This window comes from Arachis ipaensis, chromosome B5 (genome assembly GCF_059453495.1).
Source record: "Arachis ipaensis isolate K30076 ecotype BB chromosome B5, ASM5945349v1, whole genome shotgun sequence".
Lineage (NCBI taxonomy): Eukaryota > Viridiplantae > Streptophyta > Magnoliopsida > Fabales > Fabaceae > Arachis > Arachis ipaensis.
In genome coordinates, this window is record NC_142440.1 from 8,122,890 (window position 1) to 8,148,118 (window position 25,229).

Sequence of the window (25,229 nt, forward strand, 5' to 3'; positions counted from 1 at the left end):
AATATTTACTTTTTTTACTAAAAATAAAGAGACTCAAACCTACAACTTTTTAGACGAGTATGGAGAAATTATGCCATTTGAACTATAATGCATTAGCTATAACTTAAAAAATTAATTAAGTTATACAATTTGAATCATATATATGAGATGGCAAAATAAAATAAATGATAAAAATAACAAAAATAAAGCAGAAAATATGCTTGAAATCTTTTTTTATGATAAAAAATTAATTTTTAACTTATATATATAATCTGTAGAATTACTCATTGTTTTAAAAGAAAATTAAATTGGATCGACAGATCAACACGTCCCATATCTTTTTTTATTTATTAAGTTTAGTGCGTTTTGTCACCTAATGTTAGGCTTTGCTTCGCTAGCTAGCATTAAACATTATTTTGTCTGCATCGTATGAAATGAACTTTGGGAATGAGAAAAAACGAAAGAAAGCAGACAAACGAGATTCTTAACCAAAAAAATAATCTATCAATCCCAGTTGATACTTAATGAATAAATTAGTAATTTAACATATTATATAAGCATGTTTTATTAATCTAAAAAAAATATTAATAATGAGGCTAACTAATTTCACAAAAACAAAAATTACAAACCGAAAAAAAAATTATTGGGAATTTTGTTATCTTTTCCAGTAATTACCAAGGACGTTTAGAATTTTTCTCTTAAGACAAATAAACACGATAAGATATTATTGGACGGAGAGAAACGCAATCGGTAATGAGTGGTGATGAAATAATAAGTAATTACTCCAATTACTTTAATCCAATCTGATGTGGTCTCATCACTCACCAGTGATCAATATTCAATACGGAATAGGAAAACAGTAAAACATCTAGATATTACTCACGACCTTACACTTTATTCATCAACAACCAGGTGGTGGCGAGTGACAAGCTAAGTTAAACACTTAAACATAACAAAAGGACTCTAATTTGGTAGAAAAAGTTTGTTATTATTAGGTGGCGGATCGGAGAAGGCGTCCATGAAGTCAGGGTAATTACCCATAGCCTCCAATATCTCATATGAAAGACAAACTTCAAAGTCAACACCATCTTCCGCCCCAGCATAAACCGTTATGGTGCCAGGGATCTTGTTCCCGGCTCCGCTCCTCACTGCCACCGGTTTCCCCCACCCAAAATCATTCCCATAAACATCAAACCTCGGCGAACTGCTTGTCACTAAAGTATTGTTTCCCCCCAAACTTCGCATCGTCAGAAGCCTAGGGTTCTCCGCCCAACCCCTATAGTAGCTCTTCATCTTCTCCTCCGTGTGCAAACCAACTATCTTGTTCATCTCCAACGCACCCTTTCCAAGCCCTCCTTCTAGAAGCTCTTTAACCTTCATGCGCACTATTCCAACCTGCACCGCATTCCCAAAATAGTTTTCCGCCACTGCCGGACTCTTCATTCTCCCCCTGCCCCCCATCGTCAAGCTGTAATTCACTTCTTCTTCGGGCTCAAGACCCTGGCTCCCAACCACGGATCTCCACAGGTGAGTCAAAAGCGCTTGCAGCGAAGATATTTTGTTTTTGCTTTCGCCTTCAATTTCTGCGTTGGCTTTTGCCTTGAGTTCAGCGATCTTGTCTTTACTGAAATGGAAAACCCTCTCGCATTGAGGTTCTGGGACGAAACCGTCGTAACCACTTTGTATCATCTTCTCCTTCGTCAAAGGAACGCGTATGGCAGAGGCGGAGCTGTCAAGGAACCAGCGTTCAAGCAGGGGAGGCTTGGACAATTCTTCCGAACCACGTGAGATCTCGGCCCAAGAGTTCATGAAATGCCAAAAGGAAGTTCCGTCTCCAACAACGTGGTTCATGGCGCACCCAACGAAGAAACCGTCGTTGAGCTCGGTGACTTGAACCGCCAACAACGGCTTGGTTATTCCTTCGTGGTTTCTAACCCTGTTGAGCGGGAACAAAGAGTGCACAAAGCGTGGAGTGTAAACGGAACTAACGATATCATTAACGGAGTATTTATCCGCAACGGCATGGACAAACAGCGCTCCGGAGTTGTTGCAAATAACGGAAACGGAGGAAGTGTTGTCATCGTGTTCCGTAACGGAAAGGCGGCCCGCGAGGAGTGGGAAGAAAGAAAGGGTGGAGGAAAGGGAATGTTTGAGGTGTTGGATTATGATTGGTGGAGTAGTGATGGGGTTGTTACGGAAGAGAAGACCTTTTTGAATGGGATCAAATAGGAGGAATTGGAGATCCCATGGAGTTAACTGAATCTCCTCCTCCACCGTTGAATCCTTGTTTGCTACATGGATTGTGCTTGTTGAAATCACTTTAACACTTGTCATATCTTAATGTATACGGTGTATGTATAATGCACTGCTAGCTAGCAGTGATCAACAATGATCAATTGCTATTTGTCACAAAATGTAAATATATTTATAATTAATGTTTCGTCACAGACTAATTGTATATATAGGAAAAAGTATACTTTTTTTTAAAGAAAAATAAAATTATATTTCTAGCTGGAAAGTTAAATCATAATGACCGATAGGTTCCAATGTGATTAACTGATTATGCTTCTCTCTCTTTTCTGCTCCTTATTTTTAAAAACTATCAATTTTAAATTATTATATATATTAATATTAATAATTAATTATAATAAAATTTGTCAATAGTCATAATATTCTATATTATATATTTTTAATAATTATAATATTTTTTATTATCTTTATAAATAATATAAAAAGTATTTTATTTATTATTTATGAGTGTAAATTTTATAATCAAAATATTTTATTTTTGTTTTTTATTTTTTTCTTAATTATTTCATAAAGTAATAATAATAATAATAATAAAATATTTTTTTATGAAAATTAATACTTTTTAAGGTATAAATATAATTTTATTAATCTTTTATGAATCCAACCTTATTTTTATTATTTTAATTGTATAATGAGTAGTCTTATTCATTTTTTTTCTTGCAGTGAGATTATCTTTTACATATTTATTTATAACAAATTACATCCATCATGTTTAATTTCCATTTTATCAGTCCAAATGCTAATTATATTTAAACCTCATAGATTATGTTAAAAATAGATATATAATATTTAATTTTTTTATTTTTAATTTTATTTTTTATCATTTATAAATTTTTTTTATCAGATTTAAATATATCCAAGTAAATAAGTGTAAAAAATGTTACTATGATAGTATACCATATAATTTTGATATAAGTTCAAACTATCAATACATTAAAATTAAATCTTAAATGAAAATAATATTTTTTATCTATAATACTAAATGTATATAAAAAATACTTTAAATATGTATTTTACATAATACTTTACATGTGTTAATATATTATATAATATCAGTAACAAATACTATAGAAGAAACATAGATATTAATACATGATTATGCAAAAGATAATATTTATAATTAAAATTAGAATTTGTGCATTAATATTTCAAGTTACTTATCATCATTATATCATCGTTATCATTATATTATTTTAGAACAGATTATATTTTGACATCAAAAATACTATTGTGATGCATTCTAATGTGAGTATATTTATTTCTTTTTTATGTTTTTTATGTTTTTTTTTAAATATCAATTTTAAATTATTATATTTAGTAACATTCAATAATTAATTATGATAAGATTTGTCAATAATTATAATATTCTATATCATATCTTTTTAATAATTATAATTATTTTTTTTATATCTCCATAAATATTATATATAAAGTGTTTCATATACCATTTATAAATATAAATTTTAGAGCCAAAGTATTCATGAATAACTTAATTTTTAGTTACTTTGAGATTTTGTTTTCTGGTGTATTAAGTATGATTTTATTTTAATATTTTTTATTTTTCTCTACCTATGCATGAGTGTTTTAGGAGCGTACAACTATTAGAAAAATAAATATTTTAAATAATATTAAATATTTCTAAAATTTATTTTATATAAAATTATAAATAAAATAATTTTTTATAATAATTATAATTAAAATAATATAGAATAAAATAATATAGGATAGAATAACTTTTTATAATAACTATAATTAAAATATAAAATTATGAATGTTATTGTTATGGTAGGTAACCGGAGATTAATGGGCTGGATGGCGCTGGTTGGCCCAATCGTCTGAGGGAGGAAGCCTTTGTCAGGGTCTGCACCTTGGGGGCCTCTGTCCGACTTGTGAGTATGAGTGAATGGGGGGTGGTACCTGCAAAAACACTCTGATGCCTAAGTCAGCAAAGGGGTTAGCAGGTCTAGAGAGTATTGGAACTTAGAGATACCTGAGGAGTGTCAGTGTATTTATAGTGGTGAACCAATAACCACCGTTGGAGTAGTGCCACCTTTCTAGGGTGTTAACCATCCCTTTATCTTAGGGAAGTTAAGATATGGCTCGTGGAAGTGGTTAGAGAGATTCTAGGGGCAGTTACTCATTCAAATGAGTGCTTATCTGCCAGCTAACCCTCGTTCCCGACTTCCTTAGAGCAAGTCGTGGTGCAAACCGACTTTGTAGCGGTTGATTTGGTGCAGGGTGAGGCTCAACCCTTTGGGTTGGGCCTTCTTACTTGGATCCTGGGCCCTAGCGTTGGGCCAGGGTATGAACAGTGCCCCTACTCGAGCCCAATTTCTCTTTAAGATTTGGGTTCGAGTATTCTACTCGGAATTGTGGTCGACTTGTTGGAGGACCGACGTGATGGTTTAAAACCGACGTGACTTTTCGTGACCTTTTGGTTCTGACAGTTACGTCTAATCAAGCGTCACGTCCGTTAGGGATGTGCATAGGGATTGATGGCCTTGGTAACGGTGCACTCTCATTAATGACTGCTCCGCTTTTACCATCGTGCCCCTAACGTACTTATAAATACTTTCCCTCTCTTTCATTGTTTCGTTTCTGCGATTTTTCAAATTTTCCCTTTCATTCGTTCATGCTGTGTTCTTGTATCTTCGAAGGCTTTTCGTTTCCTTCAACCCTCATTTTCGGATAAAGGTTAGTTCTTTTTGTAACGTGCTTTTCTATTTGCATGCCTTCATTTTGTAGATAGGTTGGTTTGTAGACTTCAGTTCTGTACTTCCTCCTTTAGAGACTGGTGCACGAAATTGTGATGTCCAGGCTCGAACAATCCCTGGTAATGGCTCCAAAAACTTGGTGCTTTGATCTTAATTCATAATTGTCACAACTTCGATACAACTAACCAGCAAGTGCACTGGGTCGTCCAAGTAATACCTTACGTGAGTAAGGGTCGAATCCCACGGAGATTGTTGGTATGAAGCAAGCTATGGTCACCTTGTAAATCTCAGTCAGGCAAATATAAAGTGATAATGGCGTTTTCGAATTTAATATAATAAAATAGGAGTAGAAATACTTATGTAAATCATAGGTAGGAATTTCAGATAAGCGAATGGAGATGCTTTTCGTTCCTCTGAACCTCTGCTTTCTTGCTATCTTCATCCAATCAGTCTTACTCCTTTCCATGGCTGGCTTTACGCAAGGGCATCACCGTTGTCAGTGGCTACATCCCCTCCTCTCAGTGAATAATATGCTCACGCACCCTGTCACGGCACGGCTATTCATCTGTCGGTTCTCGATCATGCTGGAATAGGATTCACCCTCCTTTTGCGTCTGTCACTAACGCCCAGCACTCGCGAGTTTGAAGCTCGTCACAGTCATTCAATCATAGAATCCTACTCAGAATACCACAGACAAGGTTTAGACCTTCCGGATTCTCTTGAATGCCGCCATCATTCTAGCTTACGCCACGAAGATTCTGGTTAGGAGATCTAAGAGATATTCATTCTAGCTTAATTCATGTAGAACAGAAGTGTTTGTCAGGCACGCGTTCATAAGGGAGAAGGATGATGAGCGTCACACATAATCATCACCTTCATCACGTTCTTGGATGCGAATGGATATCTTAGAAGCGAAATAAGAAGAATTGAATAGAAAACAGTAGTACTTTGCATTAATCTTTGAAGAACAGCAGAGCTCCACACCTTAATCTATGGAGTGTAGAAACTCTGCCGTATGAAAATACATAAGTGAAGGTCCAGGCATGACCGAGATGGCCAGCCCCCTAAAACGTGATCAAAGGATCATAAGGTAATCTAAAGATGCCTAATACAATAGTAAGAGGTCCTATTTATAATAAACTAGCTACTAGGGTTTACATGAGTAAGTAATTGATGCATAAATCCACTTCCGGGGCCCACTTGGTGTGTGTTTGGGCTGAGCCTGAGTGTTGCACGTGCAGAGGCCATTTGTGGAGTTGAACGCCAGTTTCTGTGCCAGTTTGGGCGTTCAACTCTGGTTTTGGATCCTTTTCTGGCGCTGGACGCCAGATTTGGGCAGAAGGCTGGCGTTGAACGCCAGTTTACGTCATCTATTCTTGGCCAAAGTATGGACTATTATATATTGCTGGAAAGCCCTGTATGTCTACTTTCCAACGCAATTGGAAGCGCGCCATTTCGAGTTCTGTAGCTCCAGAAAATCCACTTTGAGTGCAGGGAGGTCAGAATCCAACAGTATCAGCAGTCCTTCTTCAACCTCTGAATATGATTTTTGCTCAATTCCCTCAATTTCAGCCAGAAAATACCTGAAATCACAGAAAAACACACAAACTCATAGTAAAGTCCAGAAATGTGAATTTAACATAAAAACTAATGAAAACATCCCTAAAGGTAACTAGATCCTACTAAAAACATGCTAAAAACAATGCCAAAAAGCGTATAAATTATCCGCTCATCAAAACACCAAACTTAAATTGTTGCTTGTCCCCAAGCAACTGAAAATCAAATAGGATAAAAAGAAGAGAATATACTATAAATTCCAAACTATCAATGAAACATAGCTGCAATCATATGAGCGGGACTTATAACTTTTTGCCTCTTGAATAGTTTTGGCATCTCACTTTATCCATTGAGGTTCAGAATGATTGGCATCTATAGGAACTTCAGATTTCGAATAGTGTTATTGACTCTCCTAGTTCAGTATGATGATTCTTGAACACAGCTTCTTTATGAGTCTTGGCCGTGGCCCTAAGCACTTTGTTTTCCAGTATTACCACCGGATACATAAATGCCACAGACACACAATTGGGTGAACCTTTTTAGATTGTGACTCAGCTTTGCTAAAGTCCCCAATTGGAGGTGTCCAGGGTTCTTAAGCACACTCTTTTTTTTGCTCTGGACCTTGACTTTAACCGCTCAGTCTCAAGTTTTCACTTGACACCTACACGCCACAAGCACATGGTTAGGGACAGCTTGGTTTAGCCGCTTAGACCAGGATTTTATTCCTTTAGGCCCTCCTATCCACTGATGCTCAAAGCCTTGGGATCCTTTTTATTTGCCCTTGCCTTTTGGTTTTAAGGGTTATTGGCTTTTTGCTCTTGCCTCTTGGTTTTAAGAGCTTTTGGCTTTTTCTGCTTGCTTTTTCTTTTTCTTTTTCTTTCTATTTTTTTTCGCCTATTTTTTTTTTCTGCAAGCTTTGTTCTTTGCTGCTTTTTCTTGCTTCAAGAATCATTTTTATGATTTTTCAGATTATCAAATAACATGTCTCCTAGTCATCATTCTTTCAAGAGCCAACATATTTAACATTCTTAAACAACAACTTCAAAAGACATATGCACTGTTCAAGCATTTATTCAGAAAACAAGAAGCATTGTCACCACATCAATATAATTAAGCTAAGTTCAAGGATAAATTCGAAACTCATGTACTTCTTGTTCTTTTGAATTAAAACATTTTTCATTTAAGAGAGGTGATGGATTCATAGGACATTCATATCTTTAAGACAAAGTTACTAACTACTAATGATCATGTAATGAAGGCACAAACATAGATAGGCACATAGAAAACGAAAAACAGAAGAAAGAAGAACAAGGAATGAATCCACCTTAGTGATGGTGGCGTTTCCTTCTTGAGGAACCAATGATGTCCTTGAGCTCCTCTATGTCTCTTCCTTGTCTTTGTTGCTCCTCCCTCATTGTTTTTTGATCTTCTCTTATTTCATGAAGCATGATGGAGTGCTCTTGATGTTCCACCCTTAGTTGTCCCATATTGGAACTCAATTCTCCTAGGGAGGTGTTGATCTGCTCCCAATAATTTTGTGGAGGAAAGTGCATTTGAGGCATCTCAGGGATCTCATGGAAATGAGCTTCTTGCGCCTCCTGAGCTCCATGACTGGGCTCTCTTGCTTGCTCCATCTTTTTCTTAGTGATGGGCTTGTCCTCTTTAATGAGGATATCTCCCTCTATGTCAATCCCAGCTGAATTGCATAGGTGGCAAATGAGGTGAGGAAAGGCTAACCTTGCCATGGTGGAGGACTTGTCAGCCACCTTGTAGAGTTCTTGAGGTATAATCTCATGAACTTCCACCTCTTCTCCAATCATGATGCTATGGATCATGATGGCCCGGTCTATAGTAACTTCAGACCGGTTGCTAGTGGGAATGATTGAGCATTGAATGAACTCCAACCATCCTCTAGCTACAGGCTTGAGGTCCAATCTTCTTAGTTGAACCGGCTTGCCTTTGGAGTCAATCTTCCATTGAGCTCCTTCTACACATATGTCCATAAGGACTTGGTCCAACCTTTGATCAAAGTTGACTCTCCTTGTGTAGGGGCGTGCGTTCTCTTCCATGTATGGCAGATTGAACGCCAACCTCACATTCTCCGGACTAAAATCTAAGTATTTCCCCCGAACCATTGTAACATAGTTCTTTGGATCCGGGTTCTTACTTTGATCATGGTTCTTGGTGATCCATGCATTGGCATAGAACTCTTGAACCATTAGGATGCCGACTTGTTGGATGGGATTTGTTAGAACTTCCCAACCTCTTCTTTGAATTTCATGTCGGATCTCTGGATACTCATTTCTTTTGAGTTTGAAAGGGACCTCAGGGATCACCTTCTTCTTGGCCACAACATCATAGAAGTGGTCTTGATGGGCTTTGGAGATGAACATTTCCATCTCCCATGACTCGGATGTGGAAGCTCTTGTCTTCCCTTTCCCTCTTCTAGAGGATTCTCCGGTCTTAGATGCCATCAATGGTAATGGAAAAACAAAAAAGCTATGCTTTTACCACACCAAACTTAGAATATTGCTCGCCCTCGAGCAATAAACAAAAGAATAGAAGGAGAAGAAGAAGAAATATGGAGAGGGAGAGGGAGATGTGGTTTCGGCCAAGGAGAGTGTAGAGGGGTGTGTTGTGTGAATTTGATGAAGAATGGAGGGCTTTATATAGGGAAGGGAGGGGGGTTAAGTTTCGGCCATATGGGTGGGTTTGGGTGGGAAATTGGTTTTGAATTTTGAAGGTAGGTGGAGTTTATGAGGTAGGTTTATGGGGAAGAGGAGATGGATGTGAGTGGTGAAGGTTTAGTGGGGAAGAGAGATTGAGGTGATTGGTGAGGGGTTTTTAGGGAAGAGTGTTTATGGGGTTGTGTGAATAGAGAGTGGTGAGAAGAAGTGAGTGGAGGTAGGTGGGGATCCTGTGGGGTCCACAGATCCTGAGATGATTCTGTGGGGTCCACAGATCCTGAGTGGATCCTGTGGGGTCTACAGATCCTGAGGTGTCAAGGCATTTACATCCCTGCACCCATTAGGCATGTAAAAATGCCTTTGTACCCAACTCTGGGCGTTCAGCGCCAGGTTGGTGGCCATTTTGGGCGTTCAACGCCCAATTGTGTGCCATTTCTGGCGTTGAACGCCAGAACCATGCCTGTTCTGGCGTTCAGCGCCCAGAAGCTGCCCATTTTGGGCGTTCAGCGCCAGAACCATGCTCTGTTCTGGCGCTGAACGCCAGACAGATGCTCCTCCAGGGTGTGATTTTTCTTCTGCTGTTTTTGATTCCGTTTTCAATTTTTATATTTATTTTGTGACTCCACATGATCATGAACCTAAGAAAACATGAAAAATAATAAAAATAATTTGGCATTCAGCTTCATGATTGCACCAAGAAACTTGGCAGTTTGCTCTTCAGTAACATCCTCATTCTCTTCAGAAGAGGAATACTCAGCCGAGCTCATGAAGGGCATAAGGAGGTTCAATGGAATCTCTATGGTCTCTAGATGAGCCTCAGAGTCCTTTGGTTCCTCAGAGGGAAGCTCCTTATTGACCACTGGACGTCCCAGGAGGTCTTCCTCCTTGGGATTCACGTCCTCTCCTCTCCTCACAGGTTCGGCCATGGCGCTTATGTCAATGGCCTTGCACTCTCCTTTTGGGTTCTCTTCTGTATTGCTTGGGAGAGTACTAGGAGGGATTTCAGTGATCCTTTTACTCAGCTGGCCCACTTGTGCTTCCAGATTTCTAATGGAAGACCTTGTTTCATTCATGAAACTTACAGTGGCCTTAGATAGATCAGAGACTAGATTTGCTAAATTAGAAGCATTTTGTTCAGAGTTCTCTGTCTGTTGCTGAGTTGATGATGGAAAAGGCTTGCTATTGCTAAACCTGTTTCTTCCACCATTATTAAAGCCTTGTTGGGGCTTTTGATCCTTCCATGAGAAATTTGGATGATTTCTCCATGTTGAGTTATAGGTGTTTCCATAAGGTTCACCTAAGTAATTTACCTCTGCTATTGCAGGGTTCTCAGGATCATAGGCTTCTTCTTCAGAAGAAGCCTCTTGAGTACTGTTGGATGCAGCTTGCATTCCATGCAGACTCTGAGAGATCATATTGACTTGCTGAGTTAATGTTTTATTCTGAGCCAATATGGCTTTCAGAGTATCAATCTCAAGAACTCCCTTCTTTATAGGCGTCCCATTTTTCACAGGATTCCTTTCAGAAGTGTACATGAACTGGTTATTAGCAACCATGTCAATGAGTTCTTGAGCTTCTGCAGGCATTTTCTTTAGGTGAATGGATCCACCTGCAGAAGTGTCCAGTGACATCTTTGATAGCTCAGATAAACCATCATAGAATATATCCAGGATGGTCCATTCTGAAAGCATGTCAGAAGGACACTTTTTGGTCAACTGTTTGTATCTTTCCCAAGCTTCATAGAGGGATTCACCTTCTTTCTGTCTGAAGGTTTGAACATCAGCTCTAAGCTTGCTCAACTTTTGAGGAGGAAAGTACTTGGCTAAGAAAGCCGTGACCAGCTTATCCCAAGAGTTCAGGCTGTCTTTGGGTTGAGAATCCAACCATAATCTAGCTCTGTCTCTTACAGCAAAAGGGAAAAGCATGAGCCTGTAGACTTCAGGATCTACTCCATTAGTCTTAACAGTATCACATATCTGCAAGAATTTAGTTAAGAACTGAAAAGGATCTTCAGATGGAAGTCCATGACACTTGCAGTTCTGCTGCATCAGAGAAACTAATTGAGGTTTCAGCTCAAAGTTGTTTGCTCCAATGGCAGGAATGGAGATGCTTCTTCCATGTAAATTGGAATTAGGTGCAGTAAAGTCACCAAGCATCTTCCTTACATTATTATTATTTTCGGCTGCCATCTCCTTTTCCTGTTCGAAAATTTCTGAAAGGTTATCTCTGGATTGTTGTATTTTAGCTTCTCTTAATTTTCTCTTCAGAGTCCTTTCAGGTTCTGGATCTGCTTCCACAAGAATGCTCTTATCCTTGCTCCTGCTCATATGACAAAGAAGAAAGCACAGAAAAATAATAATAATAATAGAGATCCTTTATACCACAGTATAGGGATCCCTTTGTGAGTGGAAGAAAAGAGGGGGAGACAAAGAATGTGATGTAAAGGAAGAAACACAACTGTACGGATGGAAGAGATGTGAGATGAGATGTTAGGATATGAATAAATAAATAGAATAGGATGGGGGAAGGATAATTTTCGAAAATTATTTTGAAAAAGAGTTAGTGATTTTTGAAAATGGTTTTTGAAAATTGTTAGTATTTTTTTTCGAAAATTTTTGAAATTAAAAATAAAAAATAAAAATAATTAGTTAATTAAAAAGAAATTTTTGAAAAAGAGGGAAGATATTTTCGAAAATTAGAGAGAGAGAGTTAGTTAGGTAGTTTTGAAAAAGTTAAGAAACAAACAAAAAGTTAGTTAGTTAGTTGAAACAAATTTTGAAAAGATAAGAAGTTAGGAAGTTAGAAAAGATATTTTGAAAAGATATTTTTGAAAAAGATAAGATAAGAAGATATTTTTGAAAAGATATGATAGAAATTAGTTTTTGAAAAAGATTTGATTTTTAAAATCTCAATTAATGACTTGATTCATAAGAAATCACAAGATATGATTCTAGAACTTAAAGTTTGAATCTTTCTTAACAAGCAAGTAACAAACTTCAAATTTTTGAATCAAAACATTAATTGATTATGTTATTTTCGAAAATTTAGTATAAAAATAAGAAAAAGATTTTTGAAAAATATTTTTGGAATTTTCGAAAATAACTAAGAATTTTGAAAAAGATTTGACTTTTGAAAAAGATTTTGAAAAAGATAAGATTTTCAAATTGAAAATTTGATTTGACTCATGAGAAACAACTTGATTTTAAAAATTTTTGAAAAAGTCAATCCAAATTTTCGAATTTGATGAGAGAAAAAGGGAAAGATATTTTTTTGATTTTTGAATTTTTATGATGAGAGAGAAAAACACAAAAAAAATGCAATGCATGAAATTTTTAGATCAAAATATGTGATGCATGCAAGAATGCTATGAATGTCAAGATGAACACCAAGAACACTTTGAATGTCAAGATGAACATCATAGACATAATTTTGAAAAATTTTTAATGCAAAGAAAACATGCAAGACACCAAACTTAGAATTCTTTAATGCTTACGCACTAAGAATTCAAGAATGCATATGATAAACATGAAAAGACACAAAACAAAAAATCATCAAGATCAAACAAGAAGACTTACCAAGAACAACTTGAAGATCATGAAGAACACCATGAATGCATGAATTTTCGAAAAATGTAAGATGCATATGCAAGTGACACCAAACTTATGATATGACTCAAGACTCAAACAAGAAATACAAAAAATATTTTTGATTTTTATGATTTTCTAATTTTTTTTTTATTTTTTTCGAAAATTTATTGAAAAGGGAAAATAAGGATTCCAAAATTTTTAATATGAATTCCAGGAATCTTGCCATGTTAGTCTAAAGCTTCAGTCCAGGAATTAGACATGGCTCACTAGCCAGCCAAGCTTTCAATGAAAGCTCCGGTCCAAAACACTGGACATGGCCAATGGCCAGCCAAGCTTCAGCATTTAACACCAGAGTATATTGCTCTTGATAACAAATTGCTGCTCATCATTTATCAAGTATGTAACTTACCTCTGATGGTTTGGAAGCCTTAGTCCAAAAGAATTTAGACATGGCTTTACAGCCAGCCAGGCTTCACATGCTTCATGAAACACTAGAATTCATTCTTAAAAATTTTGAATAAAATTTTTGAAAACATTTTTATAATTTTTTCGAAAACAGATGAGAGATTTTTGAAAATATTTTTGAAAAATTTTTTTGAAAAGAGAACAAAAAGAAAGTTACCCAATCTGAGCAACAAGATGAACCGTCAGTTGTCCAAACTCAAACAATCCCCGGCAACGGCGCCAAAAACTTGGTGCACGAAATTGTGATGTCCAGGCTCGAACAATCCCTGGTAATGGCTCCAAAAACTTGGTGTTTTGATCTTAATTCATAATTGTCACAACTTCGATACAACTAACCAGCAAGTGCACTGGGTCGTCCAAGTAATACCTTACGTGAGTAAGGGTCAAATCCCACGGAGATTGTTGGTATGAAGCAAGCTATGGTCACCTTGTAAATCTCAGTCAGGCAAATATAAAGTGATAATGGCGTTTTCGAATTTAATATAATAAAATAGGAGTAGAAATACTTATGTAAATCATAGGTAGGAATTTCAGATAAGCGAATGGAGATGCTTTTCGTTCCTCTGAACCTCTGCTTTCTTGCTATCTTCATCCAATCAGTCTTACTCCTTTCCATGGCTGGCTTTACGCAAGGGCATCACCGTTGTCAGTGGCTACATCCCCTCCTCTCAGTGAATAATATGCTCACGCACCCTGTCACGGCACGGCTATTCATCTGTCGGTTCTCGATCATGCTGGAATAGGATTCACCCTCCTTTTGCGTCTGTCACTAACGCCCAGCACTCGCGAGTTTGAAGCTCGTCACAGTCATTCAATCATAGAATCCTACTCAGAATACCACAGACAAGGTTTAGACCTTCCGGATTCTCTTGAATGCCGCCATCATTCTAGCTTACGCCACGAAGATTCTGGTTAGGAGATCTAAGAGATATTCATTCTAGCTTAATTCATGTAGAACAGAAGTGTTTGTCAGGCACGCGTTCATAAGGGAGAAAGATGATGAGCGTCACACATAATCATCACCTTCATCACGTTCTTGGGTGCGAATGGATATCTTAGAAGCGAAATAAGAAGAATTGAATAGAAAACAGTAGTACTTTGCATTAATCTTTGAAGAACAGCAGAGCTCCACACCTTAATCTATGGAGTGTAGAAACTCTACCGTATGAAAATACATAAGTGAAGGTCCAGGCATGGCCGAGATGGCCAGCCCCCTAAAACGTGATCAAAGGATCATAAGGTAATCCAAAGATGCCTAATACAATAGTAAGAGGTCCTATTTATAATAAACTAGCTACTAGGGTTTACATGAGTAAGTAATTGATGCATAAATCCACTTCCGGGGCCCACTTGGTGTGTGTTTGGACTGAGCCTGAGTGTTGCACGTGCAGAGGCCATTTGTGGAGTTGAACGCCAGTTTCTGTGCCAGTTTGGGCGTTCAACTCTAGTTTTGGATCCTTTTCTGGCGCTGGACGCCAGATTTGGGCAGAAGGCTGGCGTTGAACGCCAATTTACGTCGTCTATTCTTGGCCAAAGTATGGACTATTGTATATTTCTGGAAAGCCCTAGATGTCTACTTTCCAACGCAATTGGAAGCGCGCCATTTCGAGTTCTGTAGCTCCAGAAAATCCACTTTGAGTGCAGGGAGGTCAGAATCCAACAGCATCAGCAGTCCTTCTTCAACCTCTGAATCTGATTTTTGCTCAATTCCCTCAATTTCAGCCAGAAAATACCTGAAATCACAGAAAAACACACAAACTCATAGTAAAGTCCAGAAATGTGAATTTAACATAAAAACTAATGAAAACATCCCTAAAAGTAACTAGATCCTACTAAAAACATGCTAAAAACAATGCCAAAAAGCGTATAAATTATCCGCTCATCAGAGACCGTGTTTTTGATTTTCCTTTTCTTTTTCCCTTGTAGGTTTTTTGCTACCTTTTTAAGAAAAAGAAATGGCTTCCGTAGATATCCTTTCTCAATGGGTTGATGTCACGGTCCTAGGGGAGGAACCCTCGGTCGATACTGAGTTTATCACCAACCTTCGCACTCACCACAGAATTTGTACTTCTGAGGATGACGAGCCGAAGTATGAATTGGTAGTCCCGGGTTCTGAAGACCGGGTTTGCTTTGGGAGAGTCAATGAGGCGGCCCCTCATTTTTTCTTTATGTATGAGTGCATGATCACCCGTTTGGGTGTTTTCCTTCCTTTTTCAAACTTTGAGATATCTGTTTTGCATCACTGCCGAGTTGCCCCTACCCAGCTTCACCCCAATTCTTGGGATTTTTTGAAAATTTACCAATTTATTAGCCAGGCTTTGGAGTTTCCGACTTCTTTGAAGATTTTTTTCTATCTCTTCCACATGACCAAACCCTTCAGTGGGCTAAACAATAAGCAACAATGGGCGTCTTTCCGAGCCATACAGGGTCGGAGAGTTTTTACCCTTTTTGATGAATCCTTTCATGACTTTAAAAATTATTTTTTCAAAGTTCAAGCCGTAGAGGGTCACCATCCCTTTTTTCTGGATGATAATTCTTCTCCCCGATTTCCTTTATACTGGCTGGAGGCCTCCCCCTGCGAGAAATATGGTCTGGATGACCTGGATGAGGTAGAAGCAGCCATTGTGGGGTTCCTCCGAGAAGTGTGGGGGAGGGCCCCATACTTGGACACAAAAAAGTTTCTCCAGGGGTCTCCGACCTTTGTCCAGGCACAGCTAGGTAGCTTTTATTTGTTTGTTAGATTTTCGACTTGTCTGACTGACTTTTTCGACTTGTCTGATCTATCTGTTATTGTCCTTTCAGAGATGGCAAAGGCAAACGCTCAGGAGTCTTACCAAAGGGTCCAGGAGGCTAAAGCAAGATCTCGTGCCAGGACTGGTGGCGCCAAGGGCGGTTATCTCTCCTCCTCCTCCTCCTCGGAACGTTGGGACTCCCTCTCAGCCCATTGTAATTTCTTCTTCAACTTTCTCTCAGCCGCCCCCCTCTGCTCGACCTTCTCCTGAGCCAGAGAATAAGAAGCGCAAGACCTTAGAGTCTGGCTCTTCTGGTGAGGTGAAGGCGGATGCTCTTGCATTCATCCGAAAGAACATCTATCCCAATGTTCGTATAAGCATGGATGATGTTTCTGTTCGGCGCCACCTTACCACTCTGGTTGAGGAGAGCCTTAAGGCGGCGGGGGTTTGTGGCAAACTCTTAGATATTTTCGAGAAGGCTCCTCTCAGCTCTTTAGGGATAACCTCAAGGGTCGAAGAGCTGGAAGGAAGGCTTCTCATATATCAGGAGCATGAGGGAAAGTTGAAGGAGGAAGTCGCCAAGCTGAGGGAGGAGAGAGATAACCTCCGGGAGAGGGAGAGAAAGTTGCAAGCCCAATGCCACATGGAGGTCGGTTTGAGGAAGACAGCACAGGATAGCTATCAAAGTTTGTTTAATGATCTTGTGTCTGTGAAAAATGATCTGCTGAATTCTCGGAAGGCATACGCCGAGTTGGAGGACTCTATTGCTGATGGCGCTGAGGAGGCTTGGAGGATCTTTAAGGAGCAGGTCGGAGTCATTGCTCCTGACTTGGACCTCTCTCCTTTAGATCCTGATAAGGTTGTCATCGATGGTACCATTGTGGATCCCCCTGTCCCCGAGATTATTTCCGAGTCAGATTTGAAGACTCGGGGGCAAAGGATTATAGAGTCTCCTCCTCGCCCTAAGGATGCCCCGAGTTCCTCCACAGTTCCTCCGACTTCCTCTTCATCTCCTATGGATGCCTCTCTTCCCGGCCCTGGTGGTGTTCCTCCTGGCTCTGGTGATGGTGATCCGGCTACTCTCCTTCCTAAAAAATAATTTTGTTGGCTATATGGGGGCCCGGCCTGTGGGTCCCCCCTTTTTTAAACTCTTTCTTTGTTTGTGTTGGTGGTGATTGAATAATTTCTTTTGGCCTTTTAAGGCCGTAAACAAAATATTTATAAGTACCATTTTTTGGATAAGGGTTTTGAGTTTCGGAAAATACCCTTTTTTGACTAAGGGTCTAAGTTACCTTATGCGTTCATGCTTCTCTGATTTCGAGCTTCCCTTTGATCTTTTCTGGAAAAACCTTTTTCTTTGGCTTTGTCTGCCTTTCTGAACCTTTTTATTTTAAGGATCTTTAGGGCAGCCTTTTAATCTTTTCTTAGGTTTTTTTCCTATCTCTTTTTGGTTATTCCTAGTACTCAATTTCGTTTTATTGAGTTTTTATGACTTAGGCTATTTTCGTGATTCATTTCTGTTTTACTCGGTTTCTCATTCCGACTTATAAGTCGGGATGTTTTCGAGTTTATTATGATCAACTTGTATAACCTCTTTACGCCGACTTGTACCTCGTCGTTTCATCCTGACGACCATCTAGGTCGGTCATGGGATTTTTACGTTTTGTCAAGCTTAAGTTGGCACGTTTCGTAGAAAGGAATAGAAAACAATAAAAAAGGAATTTATAAGAGATATTTGTAAGATGAAAAGATCTTTATTAATTGGGGGGGTGGGGGGGTACTTCATTGCTACTAAGGGTTTTTGACAGTCTATTTCCCTTAGCCCCTACTATGATGCCTCGTTAAAAACCCTTCTTCAGAAAAAACCCTTTGGTTCTGGGAAAAAAAATCATGAAGTTGGGAAAAGAGTACATCAGGGAGTAGAGTTCACTTTTAGCTATAGTACCTTTTCATATTACAAGCATGCCACGACCTTGGTAACTCGGTGCCGTCCAGGTCGGTCACTTTATAATAGCCTTTTCCTAAGATCTCATTGATTTTGTATGGTCCCTTCCAATTTGCAGCGAGCTTTCCTTCTCCTGATTTGTTGACTCCAATGTCATTTCTGATCAGGACCAAGTCGCTTAGGGTGAATGTTCTTCGGATGACTTTTTTGTTGTATCTTGTAGCCATCCTTTGCTTCAATGCTGCTTCTCTTATCTGGGCTTCTTCTCGGACTTCGGGGAGCAAGTCGAGCTCCTCTTTGTGCCCCTGTATATTCCCGATCTCGTCATGGAGGATCACTCTTGGGCTTTGCTCGCTGATTTCTATTGGGATCATGGCTTCTACCCCATAAACTAGTCGGAAGGGAGTTTCTCCAGTGGCGGATTGGGGTATCGTCCTGTAGACCCATAGCACTTGGGGGAGCTCTTCGGCCCAAGCTCCTTTTGCATCTTGTAATCTCTTCTTTAGCCCTGCTAGTATGACTTTGTTGGCCGCCTCGGCTTGCCCATTGGCTTGCGGGTGCTCCACCGAGGTGAACTGGTGTTTGATTTTCATACTGGCTACTAGGCTTCTAAAGGTAGAGTCGGTGAACTGGGTTCCATTATCTGTAGTAATGGAATGAGGTATCCCATACCTTGTGATGATATTTTTGTAGAGGAACCTCCGACTTCTTTGAGCGGTTATGGTGGCCAATGGCTCTGCTTCTATCCACTTTGTGAAGTAATCTATTCCCACAATCAGGTATCTGACTTGTCCTGGCGCCTGGGGAAAAGGACCTAACAAATTCATTCCCCACTTTGCAAAAGGCCATGGAGAAGTGATACTGATGAGCTCCTCTGGCGGGGCCACATGGAAATTTGCATGCATCTGGCATGGTTAGTATTTTTTCACAAATTCTGTGGCATCTTTCTGTAAGGTCGGCCAGTAGAATCCTGCTCGGATTACTTTCCTGGCTAGTGATCTCGCTCCGAGGTGATTTCCGCAGATCCCACTGTGGATTTCTTCTAACACTTCGGTGGTTCTTGAGGTCGGTACACATTTTAATAATGGTGTTGATATCCCCCTTCTATAGAGGATATTTCTCACCAAAGTGTAATGTTGTGCTTCCCTTCGGATCTTCTTAGCCTCCTTTTCCTCCTTGGGGAGGATGTCGAATTTCATGTATTCGACCAAGGGGTTCATCCATCCGAGGTTTAATCCGACTACCTCAAGGACCTCTTGTTTGTCTTTTTCTTTTACAACGGAGGGTTTCTGGAGAGTTTCCTGGATCAGGCTTCTGTTATTCCCTCCTGGTTTGGTACTTGCTAACTTGGATAGGGCGTCTGCTCTGCTATTTAGATCCCGAGTTATATGTTTGACCTCGGTTTCTATAAAGCGCCCAAGATGTTCCAGAGTTTTTTCCAAGTACTTTTTCATATTTTGGTCCTTCGCCTGATACTCTCCACTTATCTGGGAGGTCACCACTTGCGAGTCGCTGTATATCATCACTTTTGTAGCACCGACTTCTTCCGCCAGCTTCAATCCAGCAATCAGAGCTTCATATTCTGCCTGATTATTTGAAGCTGGGAATTCAAATTTGAGGAAAACTTCTATCTGGGTTCCCCTTTCATCCACCAATATTATGCCTGCACCGCTTCCTGTTTTGTTCGAGGATCCATCTACATAGAGTTCCCATGTAGTTGGTTTTTCCTCTTGGTTTCCTGCGTATTCTGCGATGAAGTCGGTGAGGCACTGGGCTTTAATCGCCGTCCGAGCTTCATACTTCAGGTCGAACTCGGAGAGCTCTATTGCCCATTGAACCATTCTCCCTGCAACATCCGTCTTTTGGAGGATTTGCTTCATGGGTTGGTTCGTGCGGACTCTTATTGTGTGAGCTTGAAAGTAAGGCCGTAGTCTTCGTGAGGCCACTACTAAGGAGTAGGCAAACTTCTCCAGTTTGTGGTACCTTAGCTCAGGGCCTTGTAGAACTTTACTGATGAAATATACTGGGTGTTGTCCAACCTCGTCTTCTCTGATCAGGGCCGATGAGACGGCCTTGTCTGCTACAGATAAGTATAGGACGAGGTCTTCCCCAGCTATAGGTCGGGTCAAAATAGGAGGTTGGCTTAAGAATCTTTTGAACTCCTGGAACGCCTCCTCGCATTCAGGAGTCCATTCAAACTGACATCCCTTTCTCAATAAAGAGAACAGTGGGAGGGATTTTAGCGCCGATCCTGCCAAAAATCTGGAAAGGGCTGCAAGTCGGCCATTCAACTGCTGGACCTCTCTTAAACAAGTCGGGCTTTTCATCTCTAGGATAGCTCTACACTTGTCGGGATTAGCTTCAATCCCTCTTTGTATTAGCATAAACCCTAGGAATTTTCCTGCCTCTACCGCGAAGGCACACTTTGCAGGATTTAGTCTCATCCCGCCCAACCTTATGGTGTCAAAGACTTGTGAGAGGTCAGACAAGAGGTCGGCTTCTTTCTTGGTCTTTACCAGCATATCGTCGACGTATACTTCCATTAGGCTCCCTAGGTGAGAGGCAAACACCTTATTCATCAGCCTCTGATATGTGGCCCCTGCATTTTTCAATCCGAATGGCATGATCACGGAGCAAAAATTAGCTCTGGGCGTGATGAATGATGTTTTCTCCTGGTCTGGCTCAAACATCGGGATTTGGTTATACCCCGAGTAGGCGTCCATGAACGACAAGTATTGATACCCCGAGCTGGAGTCCACTAGGGTGTCAATACTTGGCAGTGGATAAGGGTCCTTGGGACATGCCTTATTTAAGTCGGTGTAGTCGACACACATTCTCCATTTGCCATTTTGTTTTTTGACTAGCACTACATTGGCTAGCCATGTTGGGTACTTGACTTCTCTAATGAAGCCGGCTTCTAGGAGCGCTTGTACTTGCTCCTCTACTATTAGGGCTCGCTCTGGGCCGAGCTTGCGTCTTCTCTGTTGTACAGGTCGGGACCCCGGGTAAACCGAGAGCTTATGGGACATGAGCTCGGGGTCTATCCCAAGCATGTCGGAGGCCTTCCAGGCGAAGAGATTGGAGTTATCTCTTAGGAGCTTAGTCAACCCTTGTTTTAGGGTTTCCCCTAGGTTGGCCCCTATGTGAGTATTTTTTCCCTCCTCTTCGCCGACCTGTATCTCCTCGGTTTTTCCTCCCGGTTGTGGACGCAGCTCCTCTCTAGCCCTTGCGCCTCCGAGCTCTACTGTGTGAACTTCTCAGCTTTTTTCTCTCAGGTTTAGGCTTTCATTGTAGCATTTCCTTGCCAATTTCTGATCTCCCCTTACCGTTGCTATCCCCGCTGAAGTCGGGAATTTCATACAAAGGTGAGGGGTGGATACCACCGCTCCGAGTCGATTAAGGGTAGTCCTGCCAATTAAAGCATTATATGCTGACCCTACATCGATGACTATGAAGTCTATGCTCAGAGTTTTTGATTTTTCCCCTTTTCCAAAGGTGGTGTGGAGGGGCAAAAACCCTAGTGGCTTTATTGGCGTGTCACCTAGTCCATATAAGGTGTCGGGGTAGGCTCTTAATTCTTTCTCATCCAACCCTAGTTTGTCGAAAGCGGGCTTAAAAAGAATGTCCGCTGAGCTTCCTTGGTCTACTAGGGTTCTGTGGAGATGAGCATTTGCTAGGATCATAGTTATTACCACTGGATCATCGTGTCCAGGGATTATTCCTTGTCCATCTTCATTTGTGAATGAAATGGTAGGGAGGTCGGATGACTCTCCTCCGACCTGGTAGACTCTCTTGAGATGTCTTTTGCGAGAGGATTTGGTGAGTCCCCCTCCCGCGAACCCTCCTGAGATCATATGGATATGTCTCTCCGGAGTCTGCGGTGGTGGGTCTCTTCTATCCATATCGTCTCGCTTTCTCTTCCCATGACTGTCCGACCTTTCTATGAGATATCTGTCGAGCCGACCTTCCCTAGCCAGCTTTTCTATCACATTTTTAAGGTCGTAGCAGTCGTTTGTGGAGTGACCATATATTTTATGGTACTCACAGTAGTCGCTGCGGCTCCCCCCTTTTTTATTTTTAATGGGTCTGGGGGGTGGTAGCCTTTCAGTATTGCAAATCTCTCTGTATACGTCCACTATAGAGACCTTTAGAGGAGTATAAGAGTGATATTTTCTTGGTCTATCGAGACCGAGTTCTTCTTTCTTTTTGGTTTCCCTCTCTCTTTCTTTTGTTGAGGGAGGGTGCCCAGGTCGCCAACTCAGGTCTCTTAACTTAGCATTTTCCTCCATGTTGATGTACTTTTCAGCTCTTTCCTGTACATCACTTAGAGAGATGGGATGTCTTTTGGATATGGACTGTGAGAAGGGACTTTCTCTGAGCCCATTGACTAGCCCCATTATGACTGCCTCGGTGGGCAGGTCTTGAATCTCTAAACATGCTTTGTTGAACCTTTCCATATAGGCTCGTAAGGATTCTCCGACCTCCTGTTTTATTCCCAGGAGGCTTGGTGCATGTTTAACTTTGTCTTTCTGGATAGAGAACCTCATCAAGAATTTTCTTGAGAGGTCTTCAAAACTGGTGACCGACCTCGTGGGGAGGCTGTCGAACCACTTCATCGCTGCTTTTGACAAGGTTGTCGGAAAAGCTTTGCATCGCGTAGCATCGGAAGCGTCAGCCAGATACATCCGACTTTTAAAGTTGCTCAGATGATGCTTTGGATCAGTGGTTCCGTCGTAGAGGTCCATATCGGGGCTTCTAAAGTTTCTCGGAACTTTTGCCCTCATTATGTCCTCACTAAAAGGATCTTCCCCTCCTATGGGGGACTCTTCTCTACTATCACGGGAGTTCCGACCTTTGAGGGAGGATTCTAGCTTTAAGAGTTTTTCCTCTAACTCTTTTCGTCTATCCATCTCCTCTCTTAGGCGCTTTTCTATCTCCTTTTGTCGCTCCCGTTCCTGTTCTAGCTGTTCCAAACGATTTTGGTGAATATGGACTAACCCCATGAGCTCAGTTGAATGGGACTGTCCGTCCTTCTCTGACTCACGGCCTTCTGAGGAATTCACCTTCGGGGTTTTGACTCCGGAGGTTCCTTCTTTGTGTTGATCGTTGGTTTCCTGATGGAGGGTTAGGTCCGCGTCACTATTTCTGGTGTCCAGATTCTCTTGTTCAGAATCTGTTTCCACATGACCCTCCTCAGGGGATCCGTCCGCCATCACTGGTTGATCTCTCGGGTCCCCGGCAACGGCGCCAATGTTACGGTAGGTAACCGGAGATTAATGGGCTGGATGGCGCTGGTTGGCCCAATCGTCTGAGGGAGGAAGCCTTTGTCAGGGTCTGCACCTTGGGGGCCTCCGTCCGACTTGTGAGTATGAGTGAATGGGGGGTGGTACCTGCAAAGACACTCTGATGCCTAAGTCAGCAAAGGGGTTAGCAGGTCTAGAGAGTATTGGAACTTAGAGATACCTGAGGAGTGTCAGTGTATTTATAGTGGTGAACCAATAACCACCGTTGGAGTAGTGCCACCTTTCTAGGGTGTTAACCGTCCCTTTATCTTAGGGAAGTTAAGATATGGCTCGTGAAAGTGGTTAGAGAGATTCTAGGGGCAGTTACTCATTCAAATGAGTGCTTATCTGCCAGCTAACCCTCGTTCCCGACTTCCTTAGAGCAAGTCGTGGTGCAAACCGACTTTGTAGCGGTTGATTTGGTGCAGGGTGAGGCTCAACCCTTTGGGTTTGGCCTTCTTACTTGGATCCTGGGCCCTAGCGTTGGGACAGGGTATGAACAGTTATGTATTTGAAATTATAAATTATATATATATAATTATGACAGTTATATATGTGAAATTATAAATAAAAAAATAAAATTTGAGCATCGAACAAAATTATAAGAAAATAATATTTTATCAATAAAGATTGAACACAAACAAATTTGAGGATGATCCATTTTTTGTTTAAAATAATAATGTATTGGAGCTATGAACATAATGTAACACCCTAACTACCAAAGCTCACGCTTCCGGCTGCGCAACTCTGATAGCTCGGACATTACGACGACTTTTATACTATTTAATATTAAAATATGAGTCTGTTTGAAACTTTAAACTGCAACACCACTCCCACAAATACTTTCGCTATACAGCATACATCCATACATACCATACAACTTACAACAACTCATAAAGAGTACATCTATATATCATATTTTAATATTAAATAGTATAAAAGTCGTCGTAATGTCCGAGCTATCAGAGTTGCGCAGCCGGAAGCGTGAGCTTTGGTAGTTAGGGTGTTACAAGATGGTATCAGAGGCAGAACCCGGATCGATGTGCCAGCGAGGGCGCTGGACTCCCTTAGGGGGGTGGATTGTAAGGCCCACATCGGTTGGGGAGGGGAACGAAGCATGCCTTATAAGGGTGTGGATACCTCTCCCTAGCATGACGCGTTTTGACGAGTGAGTGTGGGGGACTTCGGCTAGCATCCCTATCGTCAAAGGCAAAACCGTGAGGCCTTGTGTGCCAAAGCGGACAATATCGTGCTAGCGGGTGGTCTGGGCTGTTACACATAATATACGTAAGAATTTATATTAGAGTTATAAGTTTCTATTGCAATTAAATTGCTATATTGCTATTGCTATTGGAGTTATAAGGATTGATTTGTCGCAGGTGTGAGTTTCACTTAAAAGTTTGTTGTTAGTTAATAGATTGCTGTATATATAATATGAGATTTAAATTTTTGTTTTCTATTATTTATTTAAATGGATAAATAAATTGATCACTTGATCTATCCAAATTATTATTATGAGATATATCTTTATTACATTATATAAAATGAAAAATTTTTTGCATTAAATAATAAAAACTTTTACCCATATTAAAAATAATTAACAATATCATTACCATATAGATGTAAACTAATGTTACTCATCCAACTAAATAAATGTCAAGAATCAAGAATGAAAGATTTGAACTGAATTGTATTAGACTATTAGTTACTAAATATTTCAACGAAAATATTTAATAATAAAAAATTAATAAAAAAACTGTCAAAATATATTATTTTAACTTTTAATATATAAATTCTAAAACATTAAAATGATATCCTTAAAATTAAATGACCAAGATATTGGTATTAATTATTATTCCTTACTTACAATATATTGTTAATAATTACTCTATGTTATGAGGGAAAGTATCATTAAGTGTGTATTTTTTTAATAGTTTATGATTCTTTAGTTACGTAACTTACTTAAAAAGA

The 25,229-nt window shown here is 40.0% G+C and overlaps 1 protein-coding gene, 1 non-coding gene and 1 pseudogene across 3 annotated transcripts; 2 read left to right on the forward strand and 1 right to left on the reverse strand.

Moving 5' to 3' along the window:
• Nucleotides 1–739: 739 nt before the first annotated feature.
• Nucleotides 740–2,486, reverse strand: LOC107642758 (uncharacterized; annotated as a pseudogene). The gene has a single exon (XR_015883734.1). The product of XR_015883734.1 is annotated as an uncharacterized LOC107642758 (transcript).
• An 8,446-nt stretch (nucleotides 2,487–10,932) lies between these two features.
• LOC148563304 (small nucleolar RNA R71) lies at nucleotides 10,933–11,040 on the forward strand. Its single transcript, XR_015884136.1, has one exon. It is a non-coding gene; the product is annotated as a small nucleolar RNA R71 (small nucleolar RNA).
• A 5,370-nt stretch (nucleotides 11,041–16,410) lies between these two features.
• LOC148563305 (uncharacterized) lies at nucleotides 16,411–17,130 on the forward strand. The gene has a single exon (XM_088486726.1). The coding sequence runs from the start codon at nucleotides 16,411–16,413 to the stop codon at nucleotides 17,128–17,130; it is 720 nt and encodes a 239-aa protein (XP_088342852.1).
• The last annotated feature ends 8,099 nt before the right edge of the window (nucleotides 17,131–25,229 follow it).